The 25,418-nt window shown below is 46.1% G+C and overlaps 1 protein-coding gene across 2 annotated transcripts in view; it reads left to right on the top strand.

Moving 5' to 3' along the window:
- The window catches only part of LOC138288176 (zinc finger protein 546-like), a 689,754-nt gene that overhangs the window by 191,825 nt on the left and 472,511 nt on the right, over positions 1-25,418 (top strand). For both annotated transcript variants that reach the window (XM_069229499.1, XM_069229500.1), the window contains exon 13: positions 6,859-6,948. In XM_069229499.1, the coding sequence (XP_069085600.1) occupies positions 6,859-6,948 (90 nt within the window). The remainder of the gene's footprint in view (positions 1-6,858; positions 6,949-25,418) is intronic.

The following is a 25,418-nucleotide window of genomic DNA, read 5'->3' on the forward strand; positions in this document are numbered from 1 at the left end:
AGCCTGAGACCGATACTAGATCTCAGAACATTAAATACCTACATCAAATCAGACCATTTTCACATGGTTACTCTACAAGACGTAATCCCACTGCTCAAACAACAAGACTACATGACAACACTAGACCTAAAGGATGCATATTTCCATGTACCAATACATCCTTCACACAGACAGTACCTAAGGTTTGTATTCCAAGGGATACATTACCAATTCAAAGTGTTGCCATTCGGAATAACAACTGCGCCAAGAGTTTTTACAAAATGCCTGGCAGTAGTAGCTGCACATATCAGAAGGCAGCAAATACATGTGTTCCCATACCTAGACGATTGGTTAATCAAAACCAATACGCTAAAACGGTGTTCACAACACACAAAATATGTCATAGAAACCCTACACAAACTAGGTTTCTCAATCAACTACGCAAAGTCACACCTGCAGCAGTGCCAAACACAGCAATACTTAGGAGCAACAATCAACACAGCAAAAGGGATTGCTACTCCAAGTCCACAAAGAGTACAAACATTTCACAATGTAATACAAACCTTGTATCCAAAACAAAAAGTACAAGTCAAAATAATACTGAAACTACTAGGCATGATGTCCTCATGCATAGCCATTGTCCCAAATGCAAGGTTACACATGCAGCCCTTACAACAGTGCCTAGCATCACAATGGTCACAAGCACAGGGTCAGCTTCTAGATCTGGTGTTGATAGACCGCCAAACATACATCTCGCTTCAATGGAGGAACAGTATAAATTTAAACCAAGGGCGGCCTTTCCAAGACCCAGTGCCACAATACGTGATAACAACAGATGCTTCCATGACAGGGTGGGGAGCACACCTCAATCAACACAGCATCCAAGGACAATGGAACATACAGCAAAAACAGTTACACATAAATCACCTAGAACTGTTAGCGGTATTTCTAGCGCTGAAAGCATTTCAACCCATGATAACCCACAAATACATTCTTGTCAAAACAGACAACATGACAACAATGTACTACCTAAACAAACAAGGAGGGACACACTCAACACAGTTGTGTCTCCTAACACAGAAAATATGGCATTGGGCGATTCACAACCACATTCGCCTAATAGCACAATTTATTCCAGGAATTCAAAATCAGTTAGCAGACAATCTCTCAAGGGATCACCAACAGATCCACGAATAGGAGATTCACCCACAAATACTGAACACTTACTTCCAAATTTGGGGAACACCACAAATAGATCTATTTGCAACGAAGGAAAACTCAAAATGCCAAAACTTTGCATCCAGGTACCCACAACATCAGTCTCAGGGCAATGCGCTATGGATGAACTGGTCAGGGATATTTGCTTACGCTTTTCCCCCTCTCCCACTCCTTCCATATCTAGTAAACAAGTTGAGTCAAAACAAACTCAAACTAATAGCACCAACATGGGCAAGGCAACCTTGGTACACAACACTACTAGACCTGTCAGTAGTACCTCATGTCAAACTACCAAACAGACCAGATCTGTTAACACAACACAAACAACAGATCAGGCATCCAAATCCAGCATCGCTGAATCTAGCAATTTGGCTCCTGAAATCCTAGAATTCGGACACTTAGACCTCACACAAGAATGTATGGAGGTCCTAAAACAGGCTAGAAAGCCTACCACTAGACACTGCTATGCAAATAAATGGAAAATATTTGTCTATTACTGCCATAATAATCAAATTCAACCCTTACACGCATCTACAAAAGATATAGTAGGATACTTACTACATTTGCAAAAAGCAAAACTAGCTTTCTCTTCCATAAAAATACATCTTGCTGCAATTTCAGCTTACCTGCAAATTACGCACTCAACTTCATTATTTAGGATACCAGTCATAAAAGCGTTTATGGAAGGCCTAAAGAGAATTATACCACCAAGAACGCCACCAGTTCCTTCATGGAACCTCAACATTGTCTTAACACGACTCATGGGCCCATCTTTTGAGCCCATGCACTCTTGTGAAATGCAATACTTAACGTGAAAAGTTGCATTTTTAATTGCCATCACATCTCTAAGAAGAGTGAGTGAAATTCAAGCGTTTACCATTCAAGAACCATTTATTCAAATACACAAAAATAAAGTTGTTCTACGAACAAATCCCAAATTTTTACCAAAAGTAATCTCACCGTTCCACTTGAATCAAACGGTAGAATTACCAGTGTTCTTCCCACAGCCAGATTCTGTAGCTGAAAGAGCACTACATACATTAGACATCAAAAGAGCACTAATTTACTACATTGACAGAACAAAACTAATTCGAAAGACAAAACAACTATTTATCGCCTTTCAAAAACCTCATACAGGAAATCCAATTTCAAAACAAGGCATTGCTAGATGGATAGTTAGGTGCATTCAAACCTGCTATCTTAAAGCTAAAAGAGAACTGCCGATTACACCAAAGGCACACTCAACCAGAAAGAAAGGTGCTACCATGGCCTTTCTAGGAAATATTCCAATGAACGAAATATGTAAGGCAGCAACATGGTCTACGCCTCATACATTTACCAAGCACTACTGTGTAGATGTGCTAATTGCACAACAAGCAACAGTAGGTCAAGCTGTACTAAGAACATTATTCCAAACTACTTCAACTCCTACAGGCTGAACCACCGCTTTTGGGGAGATAACTGCTTACTAATCTATGCACAGCATGTGTATCTGCAGCTACACATGCCATCGAACGGAAAATGTCACTTACCCAGTGTACATCTGTTCGTGGCATTAGGCGCTGCATATTCACATGCGCCCACCCGCCTCCCCGGGAGCCTGTAGCCTTTTAGAAGTAGATCTTAAACATTTGTACATTTGTAAATAGATTACTTGAAACTTTATTATGTACATACGCATTCACTCCATTGCATGGGCACTATTACTAGCATACACAACTCCTACCTCACCCTCTGCGGGGAAAACAATCTAAGATGGAGTCGACGCCCATGCGCAATGGAGTCGAAATGGGAGGAGTCCCTCGGTCTCGTGACTCGAAAAGACTTCTTCGAAGAAAAACAACTTGTAACACTCCGAGCCCAACACCAGATGGCGGGATGTGCACAGCATGTGAATCTGCAGCGACTAATGCCACGAACAGATGTACACTGGGTAAGTGACATTTTCCTTACTTTACGTTAAAAAACCATAGAAATTCACTGAAAAAACACAGGTTACAGGGACGTTATAGTTAGTTTCTGAAGTTACTCATACAAAACCATAGAAATTCAGCAGTTATAATTAGAGTTCTTTCAAGTAACCATAACTCGCGCCCTAGGGTAACTATAACTCGCGCCTTCGCCATTCACAGCTAATTACTTCTCATATATTGTCATTGATGAGATCTTGTATGGCATCTTTGATATTACTGCAACATTTGCAATAACATAATTGATTAGAAAACTGTGCAGTGCATGGGTGCAAGTTTTAGTTGAAATAATTTTATATATATATATAGAAAACAATTGAACGAGATCAGATATGCTTATGCAAGGTGCTTAGTATTTATTGCTATTCCTGAGTTTTGAGAGCAGCCATGGCTGCCTGAAGGAGAACCTTGAGAGAATATGCAGCCCATGCTCTCCCTTATCGCAATTATACAATGCTGCTATGCTGAAAAGTAAAAAGTCCACACAGTCTTTAGATCTTGTTTTTGAGTGGATGTAAGAGCCAAAACAAATAGGGGAAATTGTGCAATTTGAGTGCATCATATACTGTTTGAGGACTGACACTGCTCCTTTAAAGAAACTGAAAATGGCTAGTTGTGCTATGGTAAGAATTGGGTCTGATTCATAAGTTACCACACTATATACTTGAGCCATGCACTATCAAGTTATATGTTAGAGCCACAATTATAAAAAGGGATGCATTTTTTTTGCATTCTTCTTTGAAAAAGTGTGACTGGTTGAGCTGTACAGTTTCTCTTTGTAATATCACTCTTGCTTGTGTCAAGATCACTGGTATTGATTTATAACCAAGAGCACAGTTTTGCCTTCACGAGAGGCAGCTATTAATACATCCCTGGTGTTTTGTTTTGTTTACTAATCCTTTATTAAATAAGTTAGCATACGTTAGTACAATAGGAATTATATAGAATTGAATTACATACTTAAAAAAAAAAAAAAAAAAAGTGCATTGAACTAGAGAAATATAAAGATAATCGTACCTACTAAAACACTTTATGTACACAACAGGAATATAATATTGTACTGTAAAAAATACTTCCGGAATACCATATATGCAGAGGTTATTCCACCTATTGCAGTTTCCTAAATCTTCTGTCTGTTTTTTAAGCAGTATAATTTTTTTAGTCAAATTGTCGACTTTGACAGTAGTATCTTGTACATCACTAATCCTCTGTTCCACCTCAGTAAGTCTAGAGTCCAGAAGTGACCTCTTCTCTTCAATTCGTTGTAATGCTAAATTCATCTCCATAACAAAATACTTCATTAACTTTAGTTCATCCATAATATCTTCCAATGTAAGGGGTAATTCAGACTTAGTAGGGGAGGATGGGTCTTTTTTAACTCTTTAATTGCCCCTGGAGTCCTTACGACCATAAGTATTGGAAACAGAGGGTATAGAGACTTTTGAAGTATGTTGAACTTGCATTTTGACAATACTCTGAATATTTAATACAGTAGTACAGTTAATGCTCCTGTTCTCCAGAACAAAAAAAGATGAATATATGCCTATCCATGCAGCCGATTGAGGTCACCTCAAGGGACAAGTACTCCAAATTAGATCAGAATGCTCAGAATAAATTGTTTAAAATAACATCAGACGCAACAGAGAATGTCAGATAATTATAGGATTCCCCATTTGGTTAGGATACTAGTATTTAAAGTGTAGAGAAAAACAAAGTAAGTAAGGAGAAAAATGCTCAAAGTGGCATCCATAATACTGTGAGAGTGGGAGCAGCAGGTAGAAAGAGTTAAACTCTGTGAAATACCAGGGTTAAAAATATATTTTTTTTAAATCACCATCCTGCTCCCTACTAGCTCACACACCATTTCCAGGCAAGTAGAAATAGCCAGCTGTCAAAAATCTGCTCCTCCGGGGAAAGGTCTCCTCAGCGGCTTGGGAGCGACGGTATGGAGCGGCCATCTTGTTTGTTCCTGCACATTATCCCCCCCCCCCCCCCTCCCCTACCCCCCCTTTCCTTGGTCTTTTTAAGTGCCAGAAGTTTGGAGGAATAGACTACCATTTTGTTTTAGTCTTGTGGAATGAACACTGAAAACATGTACTCTAAGCTGCTTAATTCTTCTACAGTATAGCTGCTTAAGCTCATAATGCTTAAAAACTGGATTGTTTTCTTCACATTGAAGAGTGGATTATATGAAAGCTAAAAGCTCTGCATATTTACTCCTGAATATCGAGCCCTGTAAACCGTCCCTATCATCTTTGTTTTTCCTAGAATTAAAGCTTTTCATGCGCCCTTTATGGTTCACTTGATCCTAAGCAGTCATGTCTCCCTTGTGTTGCTTGGCATTTAGCTCTACTTCTAAAAAATCAATGCATACTGCCCTATATGGGTGTCCAATTTAAAGGTTGTTGCAAGGGGCATTTTGTTTTCTGCATCTTGTGGTCTTTATTATCATAGAAGAAACATTTTTGTTCTGACATTTCATTACTTGGAAGCATCTTTTCTCCTCTTAAATCAACTTGTATAATGATTATCACATTCACTTTTCAATGCAAGTGTATTTTTAGACTCAAATCTTTTTGCTCACCTGCCTTGCTCCAGTGGTCTGTACCATGGCCCGCTTCTTTCTGATTGTAGCACAAATTGATTTTTCAGTACAAAATTAGCTTTACATTGGAGGAGGGTTATCTTACCTACATTCCCATCACTCAAATGGTACAGAGTCTATATTTGTTTAGGTAAGCAACTTAAATCTTCAAGATTTTGAAGATATTGCTCTATAGGTTTCTTTATCCTGCACCCATGGCCACTTTCTTAGGAGCATCCCCCACAGGACCTGTTAGATCGTCAGTTTTTACAAATACATTTTTCCCCAATCAATAGCTGACCTACGTTGTGGGTCGGACACACTATTACCTTTCATTAACGTACAACTTCTGTTCATAGTTTCATCCCATAGAGACAGTTTCCTTTTAACAAACACTTTATGCATATAATGTTCCCAGTAATGCCACTGTTGTTGAACCTGAAATCCTGTCAAACCTGTAACAGAACAAACATTATTACCACTTAGGTATTGCAACTGCTGTAATAAATGCTTACAAAATGAATCATCTATCCCCACAATCATATCTCTACTCCTTTGTGTAAATTTAATAACCTGCAGTGGGGTAACAGTGAAATATGTTGATCCATTCTGGAGTTATGAGTGAAAAACTCTATTACAAGTGCTATTTTCCAGTATCGTGGCTTGTGGCATTTGATGCTAGTGGCAACAATGCCTAATTTTACAATCTGGGTATAAAAACAAAGTCTGCAAGTTTCATGCTTTTAGATAAAAACTTCACATTTTTAGACACATTATTTGGACTATATAGACAGGCTGCAAGTAGTTGTTCTTTAAACGTTTTCCTGCCTTCCCATTAGTAACATGGGTATTGCATGACACTAGAAAGCATATGTATTTTTAAAGTAGACAAAACTGTGGTAGAGGGGCTGGCTGATCTTATCACTCATTATATTATGTCTCTGTTCAGTTGTCCATTAACATGCTAAGCTGAGAAAAAGCATGATCAAAAAATGCTGGCTATAAAAGCGTTGGATGTGGCTAGGAACTCCTAAACAAGATGAGTCACTTCAGAAGAAGTGCTTAAAAGTATTATGGCACTGATTTTGTAGTTTTTTTGTATTCCAGCGGTCTGCCGCTTCTGATGACTCAGCTGCCCATGTTTCTGAAGGACATATGGAGTGCATAGAAGAACCACAGAATGTGTTTCAGGAAACGGTGAGTGATCAGTAGTTAATTATAGAGCAAGTGTTAGCACTTCAGTGTTTGGTCAGGAGATCATTGAGGATAAGCACCCAACAGTGACTTACTGCGTATCTACGCACTTGGATATCTTGGTCTCCCATAACATATAGGTTTTGGAAAAGGAAAGCACTAGTGCCTCTAGGGTAGAGAATATGGACCGATTTATGAGGTAACCTGAGCATCTGTGAAGAACGAGGGAGTTGTGTTTTGCAGCCAGCAGAAGAAATAGCTAAGTGATCAGACATATTTCAAGAAAGCATTTAGTTTAGCTGCCAATGAAGGTGGTGATACTTGTGAGGAGGACTGAGCATAGACTAGAAATGAAGAGCATCCTGAAATGACCAGATACATTTTTCAAAGTGATGTGACACTGCTGGTAAGATGGGCAAACATGGGATTTGTATCACAATAAACTGAAGCCTAAAAAACGAAAGTTTAAAATAATTGACTGCATTTTTTTTAAAGCTTTGAGTTTTTGTATAGCAATCAAAATACAAATACAGTTATAATGTAGGACTGCTGCTAAGTAGAGTGCAACATGAAGTAAGTTTCAGTTTTTACGTATGTGGGTTGGTAATGTAGCATGTAACAAGTATGGCTGTTAGAGACAGGAGCATGTGTATTGGGGGGAGAAATGAGTGGGGAATCTGGGTGGGCCTTAAGGAGTAGGTAATTAGGAAGCAGATGCCAAATGTTTTTGGGATGGGAAGCAGGGGGTTGAAGCGTGGCATATAATTCTCTTGTGGTGTCACAACAGGCCAAGTTTTCAGGTCATGCTTTGGCAGTCAGGGGATGTTGAGAGGTCCAATGAAGGACAACTTCCTGCTTTGCCAACAAGAAGGCAGTAGCAGTGAACCAGAGTACTAGTTTGGGAATATCCTGCACATAGCCAAGTAGTGCTTTGAGGGGGTTGGGAGTGATAGGTATCTCTATCATTTGGGGCAGTAGATCATAAATGGATTGCCAATAAGCTGCAATCGACAGACCTGTCCAGGATAGATGGGCAAAGTAGGCAATGGGAGTGGAACGACGAGGGCAAGTAGGGGATCTGGATGGATCTAGGCATGAGAGGAAGCTAGACATGACATACATCCTGCAAAGGAATTAAAGTGCAAAGGTTTGTGGCTGTAGTTAAGAGACATAAGACTTGCCTGTGTACAGTAGGCTGCCCACACTTTATCACTGAGTGTATGGCCCAAGTCCAGTTCCTAAGCCTGTCGAAGTTTAACGTTACAGGGGGGGCAATGCACATATGGTAAAGCTTGGATGCTAGTCTGCGCCCGTTCTCATCAGTGATGAGTAAAGTCAGTAGGAGGAACTCAAGTAGTGCTAATGGGTAAGCTGGTAAAGTAGCACGAGTTGCACTTAGGATACGTGCATTATGAAGCAATCCATCTGGGTGATTGCGGGAAAACAGGTCTTATCCCTTATGTCCACTATATGACCTTAAGGGACTATATTTTTCAAGGTGTGGAAAGAGTGTTTTTGAAGGGTACGATGAACTATCAGTTTGTTAGTTATGGGCAGCTAAGGGCTGGGAGAGAGTGGCAACTTTCGTGAATACAAAAAGGGACTCCCCAGCAGTCGGAGTAGTTTTTTCCAGGCCTGGCTAAAGGATCTAGGGATGTCCAGTAGGAAAGATAGATGCAAGTGGGGTGGGGAATGCTGGATCAATTTCAGGTTTCATGTGAGGCATCCGGATGGAACCAGTGATTGGCGTACTGGCATTGGGCTACCAGATAGTAGAGTTGCATGTGAGGCACCCCGAACGCCCCACGTTCGTGAGGTTGCATCAGTGCATCCCAGCCCTCCCCGTGACGTCCACCTGCCCAGAATAGTTTTAGGAGAAGGCCATGTAGCATGGCAGAGAATGTGTTGGTGAGTAGAATGGGGATATTAAGAAACCGTCTAAAGCCAGGGGTCTTGGAGTCATCCAGTGAGTCAATGGACTGGGTGATTTAATTGTAGTAGATGGGTTCTGCCAGGAATTGCTGATGGGTCCTAGTGTTCCATCCCATGGCTACTTACTCAAGATAAGAGGACAGTGAAGCAGTGTTACTCGAGAACCTGATGGTGTATAAATTTGAGTGGCATTTTAAAAGAGGGGCCATTATGTTCTCGCTATCTGTGACATGTGCGACATCTGGTGCTAGATGCTCGGGAATATGTGAGGAGCCTCGGGGGGGGGGGTGTTCAGCAGGGTGTGTATATATATGTGTGTGTGTGTGTGTGTGTGTGTGTGTGTAAGCAGGGGTACTGGAATAAAATGGACTTCATGGGTCTTGAAGCGAAAAGATTTGCAGATTTTGTGGGCTATTTGCACCGATTTGGGTTTGTTTGCCGGAGCGGTGGAATTGGAATCCAAATGGAGGTCTAGAAGAAGGTTAAAGTCCCCCCAAAGTATGATGTGGTCACTGTCCATGCTGCCAAAGTGGGCCACGAGAGTACAAAATAAAATCATGGCTGTCAACATTGGGAGCGTATATACTGGACAAGAGGGCCCAGTGGCCTGCCAAGATCCCTGTTATCAGAACATATTTGCCGTCGTCTGTGAGAGTCAACAATAAGTGAAAGGGAAGGCTCTTGTGTATAAGGATGCTGACCCCTCGAGAATAAGCAGTGTAACAGGAGAAGTAGTAGTGGGGTCCCCACATGGATGTAAAGAAGTGGGATTTACCCCGGGAAAGGTGGGTCTCTTGTAGAAATGCTACCTTGACTTTGTCTGGTGAAAAAGTTGAGTACTTGCTTACTCTTGCCACGATAATTGAGATGTGCATATTCCAAGAAAGGAGTGTGACGTCTATGAACAGGATGCTATGGTCATGTTGCGTGGACATATGCAGGTTGGTACAGAGCATAAGGCGTACACCATGAGGAGTAATGTATGCAACAGCAGATAAACAGTAACTAGAAGTACGGATTGGCCACACACCTCATAATTACTACACTTAATAAGTAAACAAGTAAAAAAAAAATTTAAAAAAATGTTCGACCTCTATAGCTATTTTCAAAGCGAACTCAGTGCAAGAATCAACAGTTCCTGGGGGAGGTAAGTATTGGTTAGATTATGAGGTAAGTAAAACACTTACAAGTCTCAGTTCCTGGGCATAAGCAGCCCACCGTTGGGGGTTCAAGGCAACCCCAAAATTACCACACCAGCAGCTCAGGGCCGGTTAGGTGCAGAAGTCAAAGAGGTGCCTAAAACACATAGGCACCTATGGAAAACAGGGGTGCTCCGGTTCCAGTCTGCCAGCAGGTAAGTACCCTCATAATTACTACACTTAATAAGTAAACAAGTGAAAAAAAAAAAAAACTGTTCGACCTCTAGACCTGCGATTGAGAGGTGCGGTTACCTGCACTTTATTTTTTTTTTTTTATTTTTTTTTTCAGTTTGAACAGACGGAGGAAACATGGACTAACTGTAAGGAAATGCCTCCTTGGCATGGTTACCCCCTGATTTTTTGCCTTTGCTGATGCTAAGTTTTGATTTGAAAGTGTGCTGAGGCCTGCTAACCAGGCCCCAGCACCAGTGTTCTTTCGCTAACCTGTACTTTTGTTTACACAATTGGCACACCCTGGCATCCAGGTAAGTCCCTTGTAACGGGTACCCCTGGTACCAAGGGCCCTGATGCCAGGGAAGGTCTCTAAGGGCTGCAGCATATCTTATGCCACCCTGGGGAACCCTCACACAGCACAGACACACTGCTTGCCAGCTTGTGTGTGCTGGTGAGGACAAAACGAGTAAGTCGACATGGCACTCCCCTCAGGGTGCCATGCCAACCTCACACTGCCTATGCAGTATAGATAAGTCACCCCTCTAGCAGGCCTTACAGGCCTAAGGCAGGGTGCACTATACCATAGGTGAGGGCACCAGTGCATGAGCACTGTGCCCCTACAGTGTCTAAGCAAAACCTTAGACATTGTAAGTGCAGGGTAGCCATAAGAGTATATGGTCTGGGAGTCTGTCAAACACGAACTCCACAGCACCATAATGGCTACACTGAAAACTGGGAAGTTTGGTATCAAACTTCTCAGCACAATAAATGCACACTGATGCCAGTGTACATTTTATGGTAACATACACCCCAGAGGGCACCTTAGAGGTGCCCCCTGAAACCTAAACCGACTATCTGTGTAGGCTGACTAGTTCAAGCAGCCTGCCACACCAGACATGTTGCTGGCCACATGTGGAGAGTGCCTTTGTGTAAAGAAATGGCTCCCTGTTGCAGTTACCCCCCACTTTTTGCCTGATACTGATGCTGACTTGACTGAGAAGTGTGCTGGGACCCTGCTAACCAGGCCCCAGCACCAGTGTTCTTTCACCTAAAATGTACCATTGTTTCCACAATTGGCACACCCTGGCATCCAGATAAGTCCCTTGTAACTGGTACCTCTGGTACCAAGGGCCCTGATGCCAGGGAAGGTCTCTAAGGGCTGTAGCATGTATTATGCCACCCTAGAGACCCCTCACTCAGCACAGACACACTGCTTACAAGCCTGTGTGTGCTGGTGAGAACAAAATGAGTAAGTCGACATGGCACTCCCCTCAGGGTGCCATGCCAGCCTCTCACTGCCTATGCAGTATAGGTAAGACACCCCTCTAGCAGGCCTTACAGCCCTAAGGCAGGGTGCACTATACCATAGGTGTGGGTACCAGTGCATGAGCATGGTACCCCTACAGTGTCTAAACAAAACCTTAGACATTGTAAGTGCAGGGTAGCCATAAGAGTATATGGTCTGGGAGTCTGTCAAACACGAACTCCACAGCACCATAATGGCTACACTGAAAACTGGGAAGTTTGGTATCAAACTTCTCAGCACAATAAATGCACACTGATGCCAGTGTACATTTTATTGTAAAATACACCACAGAGGGCACCTTAGAGGTGCCCCCTGAAACTTAACCGACTATCTGTGTAGGCTGACTAGTTTTAGCAGCCTGCCACAAACCGAGACATGTTGCTGGCCCCATGGGGAGAGTGCCTTTGTCACTCTGAGGCCAGTAACAAAGCCTGCACTGGGTGGAGATGCTAACACCTCCCCCAGGCAGGAATTGTCACACCTGGCGGTGAGCCTCAAAGGCTCACCTCCTTTGTGCCAACCCAGCAGGACACTCCAGCTAGTGGAGTTGCCCGCCCCCTCCGGCCAGGCCCCACTTTTGGCGGCAAGGCCGGAGAAAATAATGAGAAAAACAAGGAGGAGTCACTGGCCAATCAGGACAGCCCCTAAGGTGTCCTGAGCTGAAGTGACTCTAACTTTTAGAAATCCTCCATCTTGCAGATGGAGGATTCCCCCAATAGGGTTAGGATTGTGACCCCCTCCCCTTGGGAGGAGGCACAAAGAGGGTCTACCCACCCTCAGGGCTAGTAGCCATTGGCTACTAACCCCCCAGACCTAAACACGCCCTTAAATTTAGTATTTAAGGGCTACCCTGAACCCTAGAAAATCAGATTCCTGCAACTACAAGAAGAAGGACTGCCCAGCTGAAAACCCCTGCAGCGGAAGACCAGAAGACGACAACTGCCTTGGCTCCAGAAACTCACCGGCCTGTCTCCTGCCTTCCAAAGATCCTGCTCCAGCGACGCCTTCCAAAGGGACCAGCGACCTCGACATCCTCTGAGGACTGCCCCTGCTTCGAAAAGACAAGAAACTCCCGAGGACAGCGGACCTGCTCCAAGAAAAGCTGCAACTTTGTTTCCAGCAGCTTTAAAGATCCCTGCAAGCTCCCCGCAAGAAGCGTGAGACTTGCAACACTGCACCCGGCGACCCCGACTCGGCTGGTGGCGATCCAACACCTCAGGAGGGACCCCAGGACTACTCTGATACTGTGAGTACCAAAACCTGTCCCCCCTGAGCCCCCACAGCGCCGCCTGCAGAGGGAATCCCGAGGCTTCCCCTGACCGCGACTCTTTGAACCTAAAGTCCCGACGCCTGGGAGAGACCCTGCACCCGCAGCCCCCAGGACCTGAAGGACCGGACTTTCACTGGAGAAGTGACCCCCAGGAGTCCCTCTCCCTTGCCCAAGTGGAGGTTTCCCCGAGGAATCCCCCCCTTGCCTGCCTGCAGCGCTGAAGAGATCCCGAGATCTCTCATAGACTAACATTGCGAACCCGACGCTTGTTTCTACACTGCACCCGGCCGCCCCCGCGCCGCTGAGGGTGAAATTTCTGTGTGGACCTGTGTCCCCCCCGGTGCCCTACAAAACCCCCCTGGTCTGCCCTCCGAAGACGCGGGTACTTACCTGCAAGCAGACCGGAACCGGGGCACCCCCTTCTCTCCATTCTAGCCTATGTGTTTTGGGCACCACTTTGGACTCTGCACCTGACCGGCCCTGAGCTGCTGGTGTGGTGACTTTGGGGTTGCTCTGAACCCCCAACGGTGGGCTACCTTGGACCAAGAACTACGCCCTGTAAGTGTCTTGCTTACCTGGTTAACCTAACAAATACTTACCTCCCCTAGGAACTGTGAAAATTGCACTAAGTGTCCACTTTTAAAACAGCTATTTGTGAATAACTTGAAAAGTATACATGCAATTTTGATGATTTGAAGTTCCTAAAGTACTTACCTGCAATACCTTTCGAATGAGATATTACATGTAGAATTTGAACCTGTGGTTCTTAAAATAAACTAAGAAAAGATATTTTTCTATACAAAAACCTATTGGCTGGATTTGTCTCTGAGTGTGTGTACCTCATTTATTGTATTGTCTATGTGTATGTACAACAAATGCTTAACACTACTCCTTGGATAAGCCTACTGCTCGACCACACTACCACAAAATAGAGCATTAGTATTATCTATTTTTACCACTATTTTACCTCTAAGGGGAACCCTTGGACTCTGTGCATGCTATTCCTTACTTTGAAATAGCACATACAGAGCCAACTTCCTACACTTTGTCACTCTGTGGCTAGTAACAAAGCCTGTACTGGGTGGAGGTGCTTCACACCTCCCCCTGCAGGAACTGTAACACCAGGCGGTGAGCCTCAAAGGCTCACCCCCTTTGTTACAGCACCACAGGGCACTCCAGCTAGTGGAGTTGCCTGCCCCCTCCGGCCACGGCCCCACTTTTGGCGGCAAGGCCGGAGGAGATAATGAGAATAACAAGGAGGAGCCACTGGCCAGTCAGGACAGCCCCTAAGGTGTCCTGAGCTGAGGTGACTCTGACTTTTAGAAATCCTCCATCTTGCAGATGGAGGATTCCCCCAATAGGGATAGGAATTTGACCCCCTCCCCTTGGGAGGAGGCACAAAGAGGGTGTATCCACCCTCAGGGCTAGTAGCCATTGGCTACTAACCCCCCAGACCTAAACACTCCCTTAAATTTAGTATTTAAGGGCTCCCCTGAACCTAGGAACTCCGATTCCTGCAACCTAAGAAGAAGAGGACTGCTAAGCTGAAAAACCCTGCAGAAAAGACGGAGACACCAACTGCTTTGGCCCCAGCTCTACCGGCCTGTCTCCCCACTTCGAAAAGACACTGCTCCAGCGATGCTTTCCCCAGGACCAGCGACCTCTGAATCCTCAGAGGACTGCCCTGCTCTAGAAGGACCAAGAAACTCCCGAGGACAGCGGCTCTGTTCACCCAAGACTGCAACTTTGATTCCAAAGAAGCAACTTCAAGACAACTGCGTTCCCCGCCGGAAGCGTGAGACTTGCTACTCTGCACCCGACGCCCCCGGCTCGACTTGTGGAGAAACAACACTTCAGGGAGGACTCCCCGGCGACTATGAGACCGTGAGTAGCCAGAGTTGCCCCCCCTGACCCCCCACAGCGACGCCTGCAGAGGGAATCCCGAGGCTCCCCCTGACCGTGACTGCCTGACTCCCAGATCCCGACGCCTGGAAAAGACTCTGCACCCGCAGCCCCCAGGACCTGAAAGATCGGAACTCCAGTGCAGGAGTGACCCCCAGGAGGCCCTCTCCCTTGCCTAGGTGGTGGCTACCCCGAAGAGCCCCCCCCCCCCCCTTGCCTGCCTGCATCGCTGAAGAGACCCCTTGGTCTCCCATTGATTTACATTGGAAACCCGACGTGTGTTTGCACATTGCACCCGGCCGCCCCTGTGCTGCTGAGGGTGTACTTCCTGTGCTAACTTGTGTCCCCCCCGGTGCCCTACAAAACCCCCCTGGTCTGCCCTCCGAAGACGCGGGTACTTACCTGCTGGCAGACTGGAACCGGGGCACCCCTTCTCCATTGAAGCCTATGCGTTTTGGGCACCACTTTGAACTCTGCACCTGACCGGCCCTGAGCTGCTGGTGTGGTAACTTTGGGGTTGCTCTGAACCCCCAACGGTGGGCTACCTTGGACCCAAACTTGAACCCCGTAGGTGGTTTACTTACCTGCAAAAACTAACCAACTCTTACTCCCCCCAGGAACTGTTGAAAATTGCACTGTCTACTTTTAAAATAGCTATATGTGATTTATGTGAAGACTGTATATGCTATTTTGATTATTCAAAGTTCCTAAAGTACCTACCTGCAATACCTTTCATTTAAAGTATTACATGTAAAATTTGAACCTGTGGTTCTTAAAATAAACTAAGAAAATATATTTTTCTATACAAAAACCTATTGGCCTGGAATTGTCTTTGAGTGTGTGTTCCTCATTTATTGCCTGTGTATGTACAACAAATGCTTAACACTACTCCTTTGATAAGCCTGCTGCTCGACCACACTACCACAAAATAGCGCATTAGTATTATCTCTTTTTACCACTATCTTACCTCTAAGGGGAACCCTTGGACTCTGTGCATACTATTCCTTACTTTGAAATAGTGCATACAGAGCCAACTTGCTACACTAACCTTGGTTGATTTGTGTCTGTGTACTGCTGTTGTTCACCTTTCTAGGTTCAACGAAGAAAGCAGTTGACCTCCATGTTTTAGACTGACTACACTGGCTCATTAAGCACCACCATTATTTATCTACAGTTCTCTCTTTCCATCAGCAGTTTTAGAATCAATCACACCAATTCTGCAAATGGTCGTTGGAAAGGAGGCCTCTCATAGAAGATTCCAGATATACATTTTAAAATTAGGGCAAGTGACGGAGTGTTACTGTAGGAAGTTGTCTCTGTATATACTATCACAAAGTAAGAGATAGTGTGCTCAGTCTAAGGGTTCCCCTTAGAGGTAAGATAGTGGCAAAATTCGATAATTCTAATACTCTATTTTGTGGTAGTGTGGTCAAGCAGCAGGCTTATCAGAGGGTAGTGTTAAGCATGTGTTGTACACACACACAGGCAATAAATGAGGAACACACACTCAAAGACTTACTCCAGGCCAATAGGTTTTTATATAGAAAAATATATTTTCTTAGTTTATTTCAAGAACCACAGGTTCAAGATTTGAAATAAACACATAAAATGCAAGGTGCTTCAGACAGGTAACTTAGGAACTTTGAATAAAAGCAATATCATATACAGTCTTTGTTAAAATGGCAATAAACTATTTTCAAAGCGAACACAGTGCAAGAATCAACAGTTCCTGGGGGAGGTAAATATTGGTTAGATTGTGAGGTAAGTAAAACAGTTACAAGTCTCAGTTTCTGGGCATAGGCAGTCCACCGATGGGGGTTCAAGGCAACCCCAAAATTACCACACCAGCAGCTCAGGGCCGTTCAGGTGCAGAAGTCAAAGAGGTGCTCAAAACACATCGGCACCTATGGAGAACAGGGGTGCTCCGGTTCCAGTCTGCCAGCAGGTAAGTACCTGCGTCCTCGGGGGAAGACCAGGGGGGGGTTTGTAGAGCACTGGGGGGGGGGGCACAAGTAGGCACACAAAACACACCCTCAGCTGCACAGGGCCGGCCGGGTGCAGTGTGCAGAATGGAGGGACCCGGGGGTCATTCTAGCAGTGCAGGCAGGCACAGGGGGGGGCTTCTCGGGACAGCCACCACCTGGGCTAGGCAGAGGGTAGCCTGGGGGTCACTCCTGCGCTGAGGTTTGGTTCCTTCAGCTCCTGGGGGCTGCGGGTGCAGTGCTGGTTCCAGGCATCGGGTCCCTTGTTAAAGGCTCTCGCGGTCAGGGGGAGCCTCTGGATTCTCTCTGCAGGCGTCGCTGTGGGGGCTCCGGATGGTCGTCTCTGGCTACTCACGGGCTCGCAGTCGCCGGGGAGTCTTCCCTGTGGTGTTTGTTTTCTGGATCTCGAGCCGGGGGCATCGGGTGCAGAGTGTGAAGTTTCACGCTTCCGGCAGGAATCGTGAAGTCTTTGGAAGTTGCTTCTTTGTTGCAAAGAAGTTGCTGTTTTTGAGCAGAGCCGCTGCTCACTGGAGTTTGTTGGTCCTTTAGTCCAGGGCAGTCCTCTGAGGCTTCAGAGGTCGCTGGTCCCTCTCGGATGCGTCGCTGGTTGCAGGTTTTTGAAGTTGGAGACAGGCCGGTAGGGCTGGGGCCAAAGCAGTCGTCGTCGTCCGTCTTCTCTGCAGGCTTGTAGGTCAGCAGTCCTTCTTGTTTCTTCAGGTTGCAGGAATCTAGTTTCCTAGGTTCTGGGGTGCCACTAAATACTGAATTTAGGGGTGTGTTTAGGTCTGGGAGGGCAGGAGCCAATGGCTACTGTCCTTGAGGGTGGCTACACCCTCTTTGTACCTCCTCCCGGTGGGGAGGGGGGGCACAATCCCTAATCCTATTGGGGGAATCCTCCAAAACTAAGATGGAGGATGTCTAAAGGCAGGGGACCACCTCAGCTCAGGACACCTTGGGGGCTGTCCTGACTGGGGGGTGACTCCTCCTTGTTTTTCTCATTATCTCCTCCAGCCTTGCCGCTAAAAGTGAGGGCAGTGGTCGGAGGAGCGGGCACCTCCACCAGCTGGGATGCCCCGGGGCGCTGTAACAAAAGGGGGGAGCCTTTGAGGCTCACCGCCAGGTGTTACAGTTCCTGCGGGGGGAGGTAAGAAGCACCTCCACCCAGTACAGGCTTTGTTCCTGGCCACAGAGTGACAAAGGCACTTTCCCCATGTTACCAGCAAAATGTCTGGTGTGTGGCAGGCTGGCAGAAACTGGTCAGCCTACACAAGAAGTCTGATAGGTATTCAGGGGCATCTCTAAGATGCCCTCTGGGTGTATGTTACAATAAATTGCACACTGGCATCAGTGTGCATTTATTGTGCTGAGAAGTTTGATACTAAACTTCCCAGATTTCAGTGTAGTCATTATGAAACTGTGGAGTTCGTGTTTTACAAACTCCGAGACCATATACTCTTATGGCTACCCTACACTTACAATGTCTAAGGTTTTGCTTAGACACTGTAGGGGCATAGTGCTCATGCACATATGCCCTCACCTGTGGTATAGTGCACCCTGCCTTACGGCTGTAAGGCCTGCTAGAGGGGGGACGTACCTATGCCACAGGCAGTGTGAGTTTGGCATGGCACTCTGTGGGAAGTGCCATGTCTACTTAGTCTTTTTCTCCCCACCTGCACACACAAGCTGTGAGGCAGTGTGCATGTGCTGAGCGATGGGGCGCCCAGGGTGGCATAAGAAATGCTGCAGCCCTTAGAGACCTTCCCTGTCATCAGGGCCCTTGGTACTAGGGGTACCACTTACAAGGGACTTATCTGAGTGCAAGGGCTGTGCCAATTGTGGAAGCAAAGGTACAGTTTAGGGGAAGAACACTGGTCCTGGGGCCTGGTTAGCAGGGTCCCAGCACACTTTCAATCAAAACCTAGCATCAACAAAGGCAAAAGGTTAGGGGGTAACCATGCCAAGGAGGCATTTCCTTACAGTTACATTCTAGGTAAGCTAGTCAAGTCTTCATTGTGGAAAACCAAGGTATTGTGAGGTAAAATAACAATTCACATCATGAACAGCTTTAGTCTCAAATATGGGGTTTGCTCAACTTAGCATTGGTTAGAAAATAGAATGCTATAATCATTAGCGAACTGATATATGTTGCACCCGGTTGGTGATCACAGAAGGATTAATAATTCACCACCGCCAAAGAAATGTTCCTCAGGAGCACAATTCCAATGTAATACATCAGATTGGAAATGGGATTCAATCCTTTTAGCAGATGGATCCGTCAGGCTGGTATACTAGACCGCGATATATTTAATGCTGATAAGGACAGCCTTTTGGTTGTAGTCCAGAAGAACTAGAATTTTGGCTAAATAGTTGACAGAGATAAAAATGTTTTGAATTAATGGCTCTAGTCAAGTAATACATTGTGCTGGGGTAATAAATACAATACGACCTGGGAGAATCCAGCAGTGTTGTGGATTATGATTATTTGGGGAACTAGGAACCTTATGCTTTTTTCATATTGGTATTCTGAAACTTCGTCTAGGCCAGTTCCTTGGATAGTTACCCTTGGCGCTAACAGGAGACTGACAGATTCTCCACGAGTGAGCCAGGCTTTGCAACTTCTGACATGTTTAATTTTAATCTTTAAAAGCTGCTTCTACCTGCTGAATCCTTACTATTTGAGCTGGAGATTTTTTGACACAGCTTTCCTTTGCTGGTCGGTGATGCTGGCTCCCAGTAGGTGATAGAAGCAGGTGTGATATGACGGAAGCTATATAACTCCACCACCTCGTACCGACATGAGTTACCCCTTTCTGCACCTGTCAACACAGATCCAGTGGTGCTATTCGTGATTTCTTTATGTCTCTGAGTATTTTCATACAACATTTCAACATGTTTCTCCCCAAGAAGGGCTCAGGCCTTGCTGCTCCTTGCTAGGACATATGTTTGTTTCCAACTCCACATCCGACCCCACCCTCCTCCCCCAACTAAACACCCCTCGTGAAGTTTGCCTCTCGTGCCTGGCCCAGAGCACAACTCAAGATTGTGACATGTGCCACCTTATGAACGCTAAGGCCATTAGGGAAAGTGAGGCAAAACTCTTTAAAGCTCACAAGCGCATGACAAGTGTCGGCTTAATTCTGGTTGGGGTCAAACTCAGCCTCGCCATCTTGTTCCTCTCCATTCTCCTTGTCCTCAAGAAAAAGTTGAGGAAATACAAGAAGAGAAGGAAAAGGGATGACAACTGTCCTCAAATCCAGTCAGTTTCCCGCGGTAGATCAACTAGTTCCCCTCCTCCGCCACCCCCTACCATCCTGTTGACTCTTCTTCGGATAACTGAAATAAGATGCACTGTTTACATTTATTTGTTGGTAGGGAACCAGATCATTGTTTTCTGTACTTTCCTCTTTTTTGTTTTTAACTTTGGAAGGAGTGCTAGGTTGTATTAAAGATAGTTTTCTTGGGCACCTTTAGCCAATTTTAGCAGTTTTCCCAGCCCCTATCACATCCACTCACTACCGGCATTTTTTCTTAAAAAGAGCTCTGTCAAAGAGTCCTCTAGTAGAGCCCGTCAGGCAGTTCACTCTAGAGCACCTCTGCACTCCATGGAACCATTTGGACTCTAGCTGGAGTACCGCCAGCTTCTTCATCCTCTACACCATTCAGTCCCAAAGGACTACCTTATGGGGATTTTTCTAGGGCTAGCTGGTACAACTCTGGCACCAAGCTCCGTACCTGTTGCCCCCCTAACTCTGGTGGACCAGCAATGCCAGTTCCACCACAGGAACAGTTGTCAAAGGCAGAGAGCATCTCAATGCGCTTTAGAAGGAAGGCCCACAAGTTAGCTGAGAAAGCCAGTTAAAGGGAAGACTCCCACCCAGGACCCCAAGCAGTGACATAAGTATTGGCAAACTATACAGAATCTCTTTTGGTCTGGTTCAAATCCCATCCAAATGATGGAGATAGTTCCTCATGACGATGACAACAGCTGCCTCCCAACACTGCTGACTAACTTAAAAAAAAGGTGAATGAGTTAGATATATCTGTAGTAACAGAGATGGAGTGCACTGCATAGCTGGCTCCTCAACACGTTACCTCATTTGATGTTATAATCTGGATCTGGAAAGCAGCATATGTGTTTGAACCGCCCAACCAACAGTCTAAATCAGGCCTAGATCGGGTCCATAATCCTCATGTTTGTATGCCCGCGACGAAAGGACCCAGTCTTCCATTTAATGAGGCTCTGCTGGGCTCTCTTTAATGCAGTTCGGGACAAACAAACTTCCACCCCGGCTGTGAACTGGTTGATTTCAGTGCAATATATGCCAGTCCCTGGGAATCTCACCTTGTCTATGCTCATGCCTTTGAATCATGACACCACATTTCACTGCATTCCTTACAATGCCACCCTACAATAACAAACAGAAATAAATCATCTTTCCCAATCAGCAACCATAGCGCTTGTATGGCCAAACATTGTTGCTGAAGCACCCTGGCCCCCGACCCCTCCTTTCATCTTCGTGCCTCCCCTCATTCCTCATCGTCCAAACCCAGGTCCGGTACCCACCTCTCTCACAACCCCGTCAAGCGGTCCGGTGAGTTATTGACCAATTTCTTATAGATAACCGAAACCCCTTTTTCAAGTATGGGCTCTGTTAACACCCGGTCCTCCAGGGGGAAGGATCAGGCAGGAGGTCTCCTTTCATGATGTGTCTCCTAAGTGCATGGCTCAGCTGGAGGTACTGAAATCGCTCGGTCTCCCATATATCTAAGTCCCTATGGAGCTCTTCGAAACTAACAAATACCAGCCCCCTCCATACATACCCCAGGTGGTTAATACCTATGAATTCCCACTTTTTGAACCCCTGTAAAGCCCTTTCTTCAGGCAACATATCCTTATACCAAAGTGGGGTATGTTCAGTTAATCTCCCCCTCCACCCGAGAAACGCATTTGGCTCCTTCCATGCCCTTATTACTGATCGGGTGTCATGTGGAAGTGATCCCTTCCATTGTGCATTGCCCAAAAATGCCTCAGGGCCACCCATACCCATCATGTCCCTATCCAGCCTGTGAGCCGAGTCCTTTTGATCTACATTAATCCATTCATTAATTATCAGTAGGTGTGCCAGTAGTATTTTCTGACATTGGGAATCGCCAAACTCCCACTGTTCCGTAGCCTGGCCAGTAAAATCCTAGGTGCCCCCTCCAGCCCTCCAACTCCAAAGCAAGCCTCAAACCTCTCTCTCAGTCCTCTGAAAGAGCTCTCGACAGACCCTATATGGCGTGTTCTGCAGTATATACAGAAATCGGGGCAGGCTAATCATTTTATACAAAGCTGCTCACCCTATTAAGGTCAAAGGGAGCCCCTGCTAATGGGCTACATCTCCCTGGAATCTCTCCACCTGGGGATCTATGTTTCTATGCTGAAACTCCCTAGGGTCCCACGTGATGTATATGCCCAAATATTTTTAAGCCCTCGGTGGCAACCAGCGCAGTGCAATCTCGTAACAGTCTGGACCTTTCGCCCAAAAGAGGATATACAATTGACTTGGACCAGTTAATGGTATATCCCGAGTGGTCTCTGAAAATTCCCAAGATCTGCATTAGCCTGTCAATTGTGCGACACATAGAGCAGAATGTCATCTGCATAAAAGGATTTGTGCATCTCCCACCCCCCTTTGCCGGAATTCGTCTCATTAGTGGGTCACAGTGGACCCATGTAGCGAGCAGCTTTAATGCCAGGGTGAAAAGCATGGTAGACAAAGGGCAGCCCTGTCTGGTACACCTATGCAACCCAGATCTCCTAGATACCATTCTGTTCAACCGCACCCTGGCCCTGGGCGCGTTGACAGGAGCCCCACCCAGGTACGGAAACAGGGCCCAAGCCCAGTCTCTCTAGGGTGGCAAACAAGTGATTCCACTCCAGGGAGTCAAAAGCCATCCTTGCATCTAGTGCCATTACTACCTCCTGTCTGGTACACCTATGCAACCCAGATCTCCTAGATACCATTCTGTTCAACCGCACCCTGGCCCTGGGCGCGTTGACAGGAGCCCCACCCAGGTACGGAAACAGGGCCCAAGCCCAGTCTCTCTAGGGTGGCAAACAAGTGATTCCACTCCAGGGAGTCAAAAGCCATCCTTGCATCTAGTGCCATTACTACCTCCGGCTCTGTTGTTGCCTCCCCTGTATGGAGCACACCGTGTAAATGGCGCAGGTTAAGCCTTGTGTTCCGATTTGGCATGAAGCCTGACTGGTCTGGATGAATAAATGAAGTAACCACCCTGAAATCTGAACGCCAGAGCTTTGGCAAACACTTTGACCTCCACATTTAGTAACTAGATCGGTCGATAGGAGCTACACTGCAGCCATAGCTTGCCCTCCTTGTGGAGAATCGCTTTTGTTGCGGTCCTCAGATCTTCTGACAGGCATCCTTTGTCATAGGATTTCTACAACCTGGCCACCATTGATTTTACTATTGCACTGGCCAATCCCTTATGCATTTCTATTGGGAGACCATTGGGGCTGTGCCTTCCCCGACTGCACTCCCCGTAGGGCCGCAACCAGTTCCTTCTCAGTTCTGCCTCAAGGAACTCCCTCTCTTCACCCAAGAGCTGTTACAAGGGAGCATCCTTTAGAAAATCGGCACAATCCTCCAACATCATCTTCGTTTTGGAGGCATGTAGGCCCTCATAGTATATTGCAAACGTGTCGGCAATGCCCGCTCGAAGTCTGCAACACTCCCTCCCCAGAGGTAATCCTGAGTACCCCTGAGCCCTCCCTATCCCTATGCTCCAGCCAGGCCAATAATCTACTAGCCTTCCCCCCAACATTTCTCTTGGAACTCCCTGTCTCACAAGTTCCATGCATCTAACCGAGGCAGGAGCTTGAAGTCTTGGGAGGGGGCGCTCAGCAGGAGCTCAACTGGGGAGTGGTCGGAGATGCCTCTGGCATGGTGGAACGCAGGTCCAAACAGTGAGGTCTATGCACACAGTGTGAATATATATAATCTATACAAGAGAAACTCCCATGAGCTGCTGAGTAGTACGTATAGTGGCGCTTTAAAGGATTGCCTTCTCGCCACAGGTCCACCAGACCGAAGGCTCTTGCAAATTGAGGCAGCGGGCTCTCCCCTTTCTAGTGCTCCTGCTCTATCCAGTGTTTCGTCCATATGTGAATTCATGTCTCCTCCCATTAAAAGAGTGTAGGGAGAGACCCACCGGCCACTCCCCACCTCAGTGAAATTTATCACCCTGGAGTCTCTGTGGGACATAAAGGAAGCAAAGGTTCAGGTCTATGCCCTCCCAAGTGCCTGACAATGCCACAAAGCACCCCACCACATCCTGCCACACCCAATGTGGGGTAAAAGCTACAGTTTTTTAAATCAGAATTCCCACACCCCTTGAGTCTGTAGTATAACCAGCATGTGCCCTCAATATGTAGCCAAACCTATCCAGAGCCTTATAATAGTTCCCTTTTAGATGAGTTTCCTCATCAGGTATTTGTTCCCTTTGCCCGACATGGATACTGGCCTAAGCTTAGAATTGGATATCTCAATCACCTACTATTTCCCGAACTTCCGCCATGTAACTGTCTGTGCAGTGTCTCAGTACTACAAAAGTCCCCCCCGATTCAAACATGAACTAGCATATAACAGAATATCAAAATACACAACCCAAAAAAAGCCCCTCAAGCTCCCCCCTCCCTGCTACGTAAATTTCATCCTTCCCACCTCTCCAACTTTCAGAGTGCCTGTTACCCCAAACCAACCATTTTGCAATGAGGGTGAGCCTTCACCTGCTCAATATGGCCAGGATCTTGTTACCTATATTAGTCAATTCAGCCCCCTTACCTGCAGCGAACCACAGAGCCTACTGTCCATTTCAAAGCCCTATGTACCCAGCATAACTGCCCCCCTCTGTGTCTACCTCTGAGATCAGCTCCCCAGAGTGAGCAGTCCTTGTTTTGTTTGCTGCTGAGTTCCACTGCCCCCCAGTGATCCGACTCACTGACCCAGCGGAAAGTGGTTCATCTAGTGCTTTCCTTTCAGATTCATAGGTCCCCTTTCGTCCTTGTCAGCAGGTTGGGCCGTTGCCTTTCCTCCAGGATGTTTCTTGCCCACGGCCTACCATCCCTCAAGCCATTCCCATGCCTCCTCCGGAGACACAAAATAACACAACATCCCATCCGCCACCACGCACAACTTAGCCAGAAATAGCTTCATATACTTCACCTCTTTATCCCACAGTGCTTTTTTAACATCGTCAAACTCTTCCTTTGACGCTGCACCGGAAGGGTGAAATCGGGAAAGAAGTGGATCACCGCATTGTCCATTAACAAGTCCCCATGGGATCTGGCAGGCTGTAGTATTGCGTCCCTATCTCTGTAATTCAGGATTCTGGCAATAATCGTGTGGGGCAGAGCCCCCGGCTTGGGAGGACTGCCAGGCATCCTATGTGCGCGCTCAACCGTGAAGTAGTTTGACAGCCTCCTTAGTTTTAGTTTATTGAGGACCAAATCCTCAATGAAGAGGTCCACACTCTCTCCTTCCATGCCCTCCGGCACCCCCACTATTCTGATGTTGTTCAGTCTGGCCCTTCCTTCCTGGTCCTCAAGTCTGGCCGCTGTTGCCATACTTTGTTTGGTGGGAGACCAAACCTGTTCCTCCAGCTTCTTGGTGACTGACAATAGTCCCTCAATGTCGGTCTCCTTC

Source organism: Pleurodeles waltl, chromosome 4_1 (assembly GCF_031143425.1).
Source record: "Pleurodeles waltl isolate 20211129_DDA chromosome 4_1, aPleWal1.hap1.20221129, whole genome shotgun sequence".
NCBI classification, from domain to species: Eukaryota; Metazoa; Chordata; class Amphibia; order Caudata; family Salamandridae; genus Pleurodeles; species Pleurodeles waltl.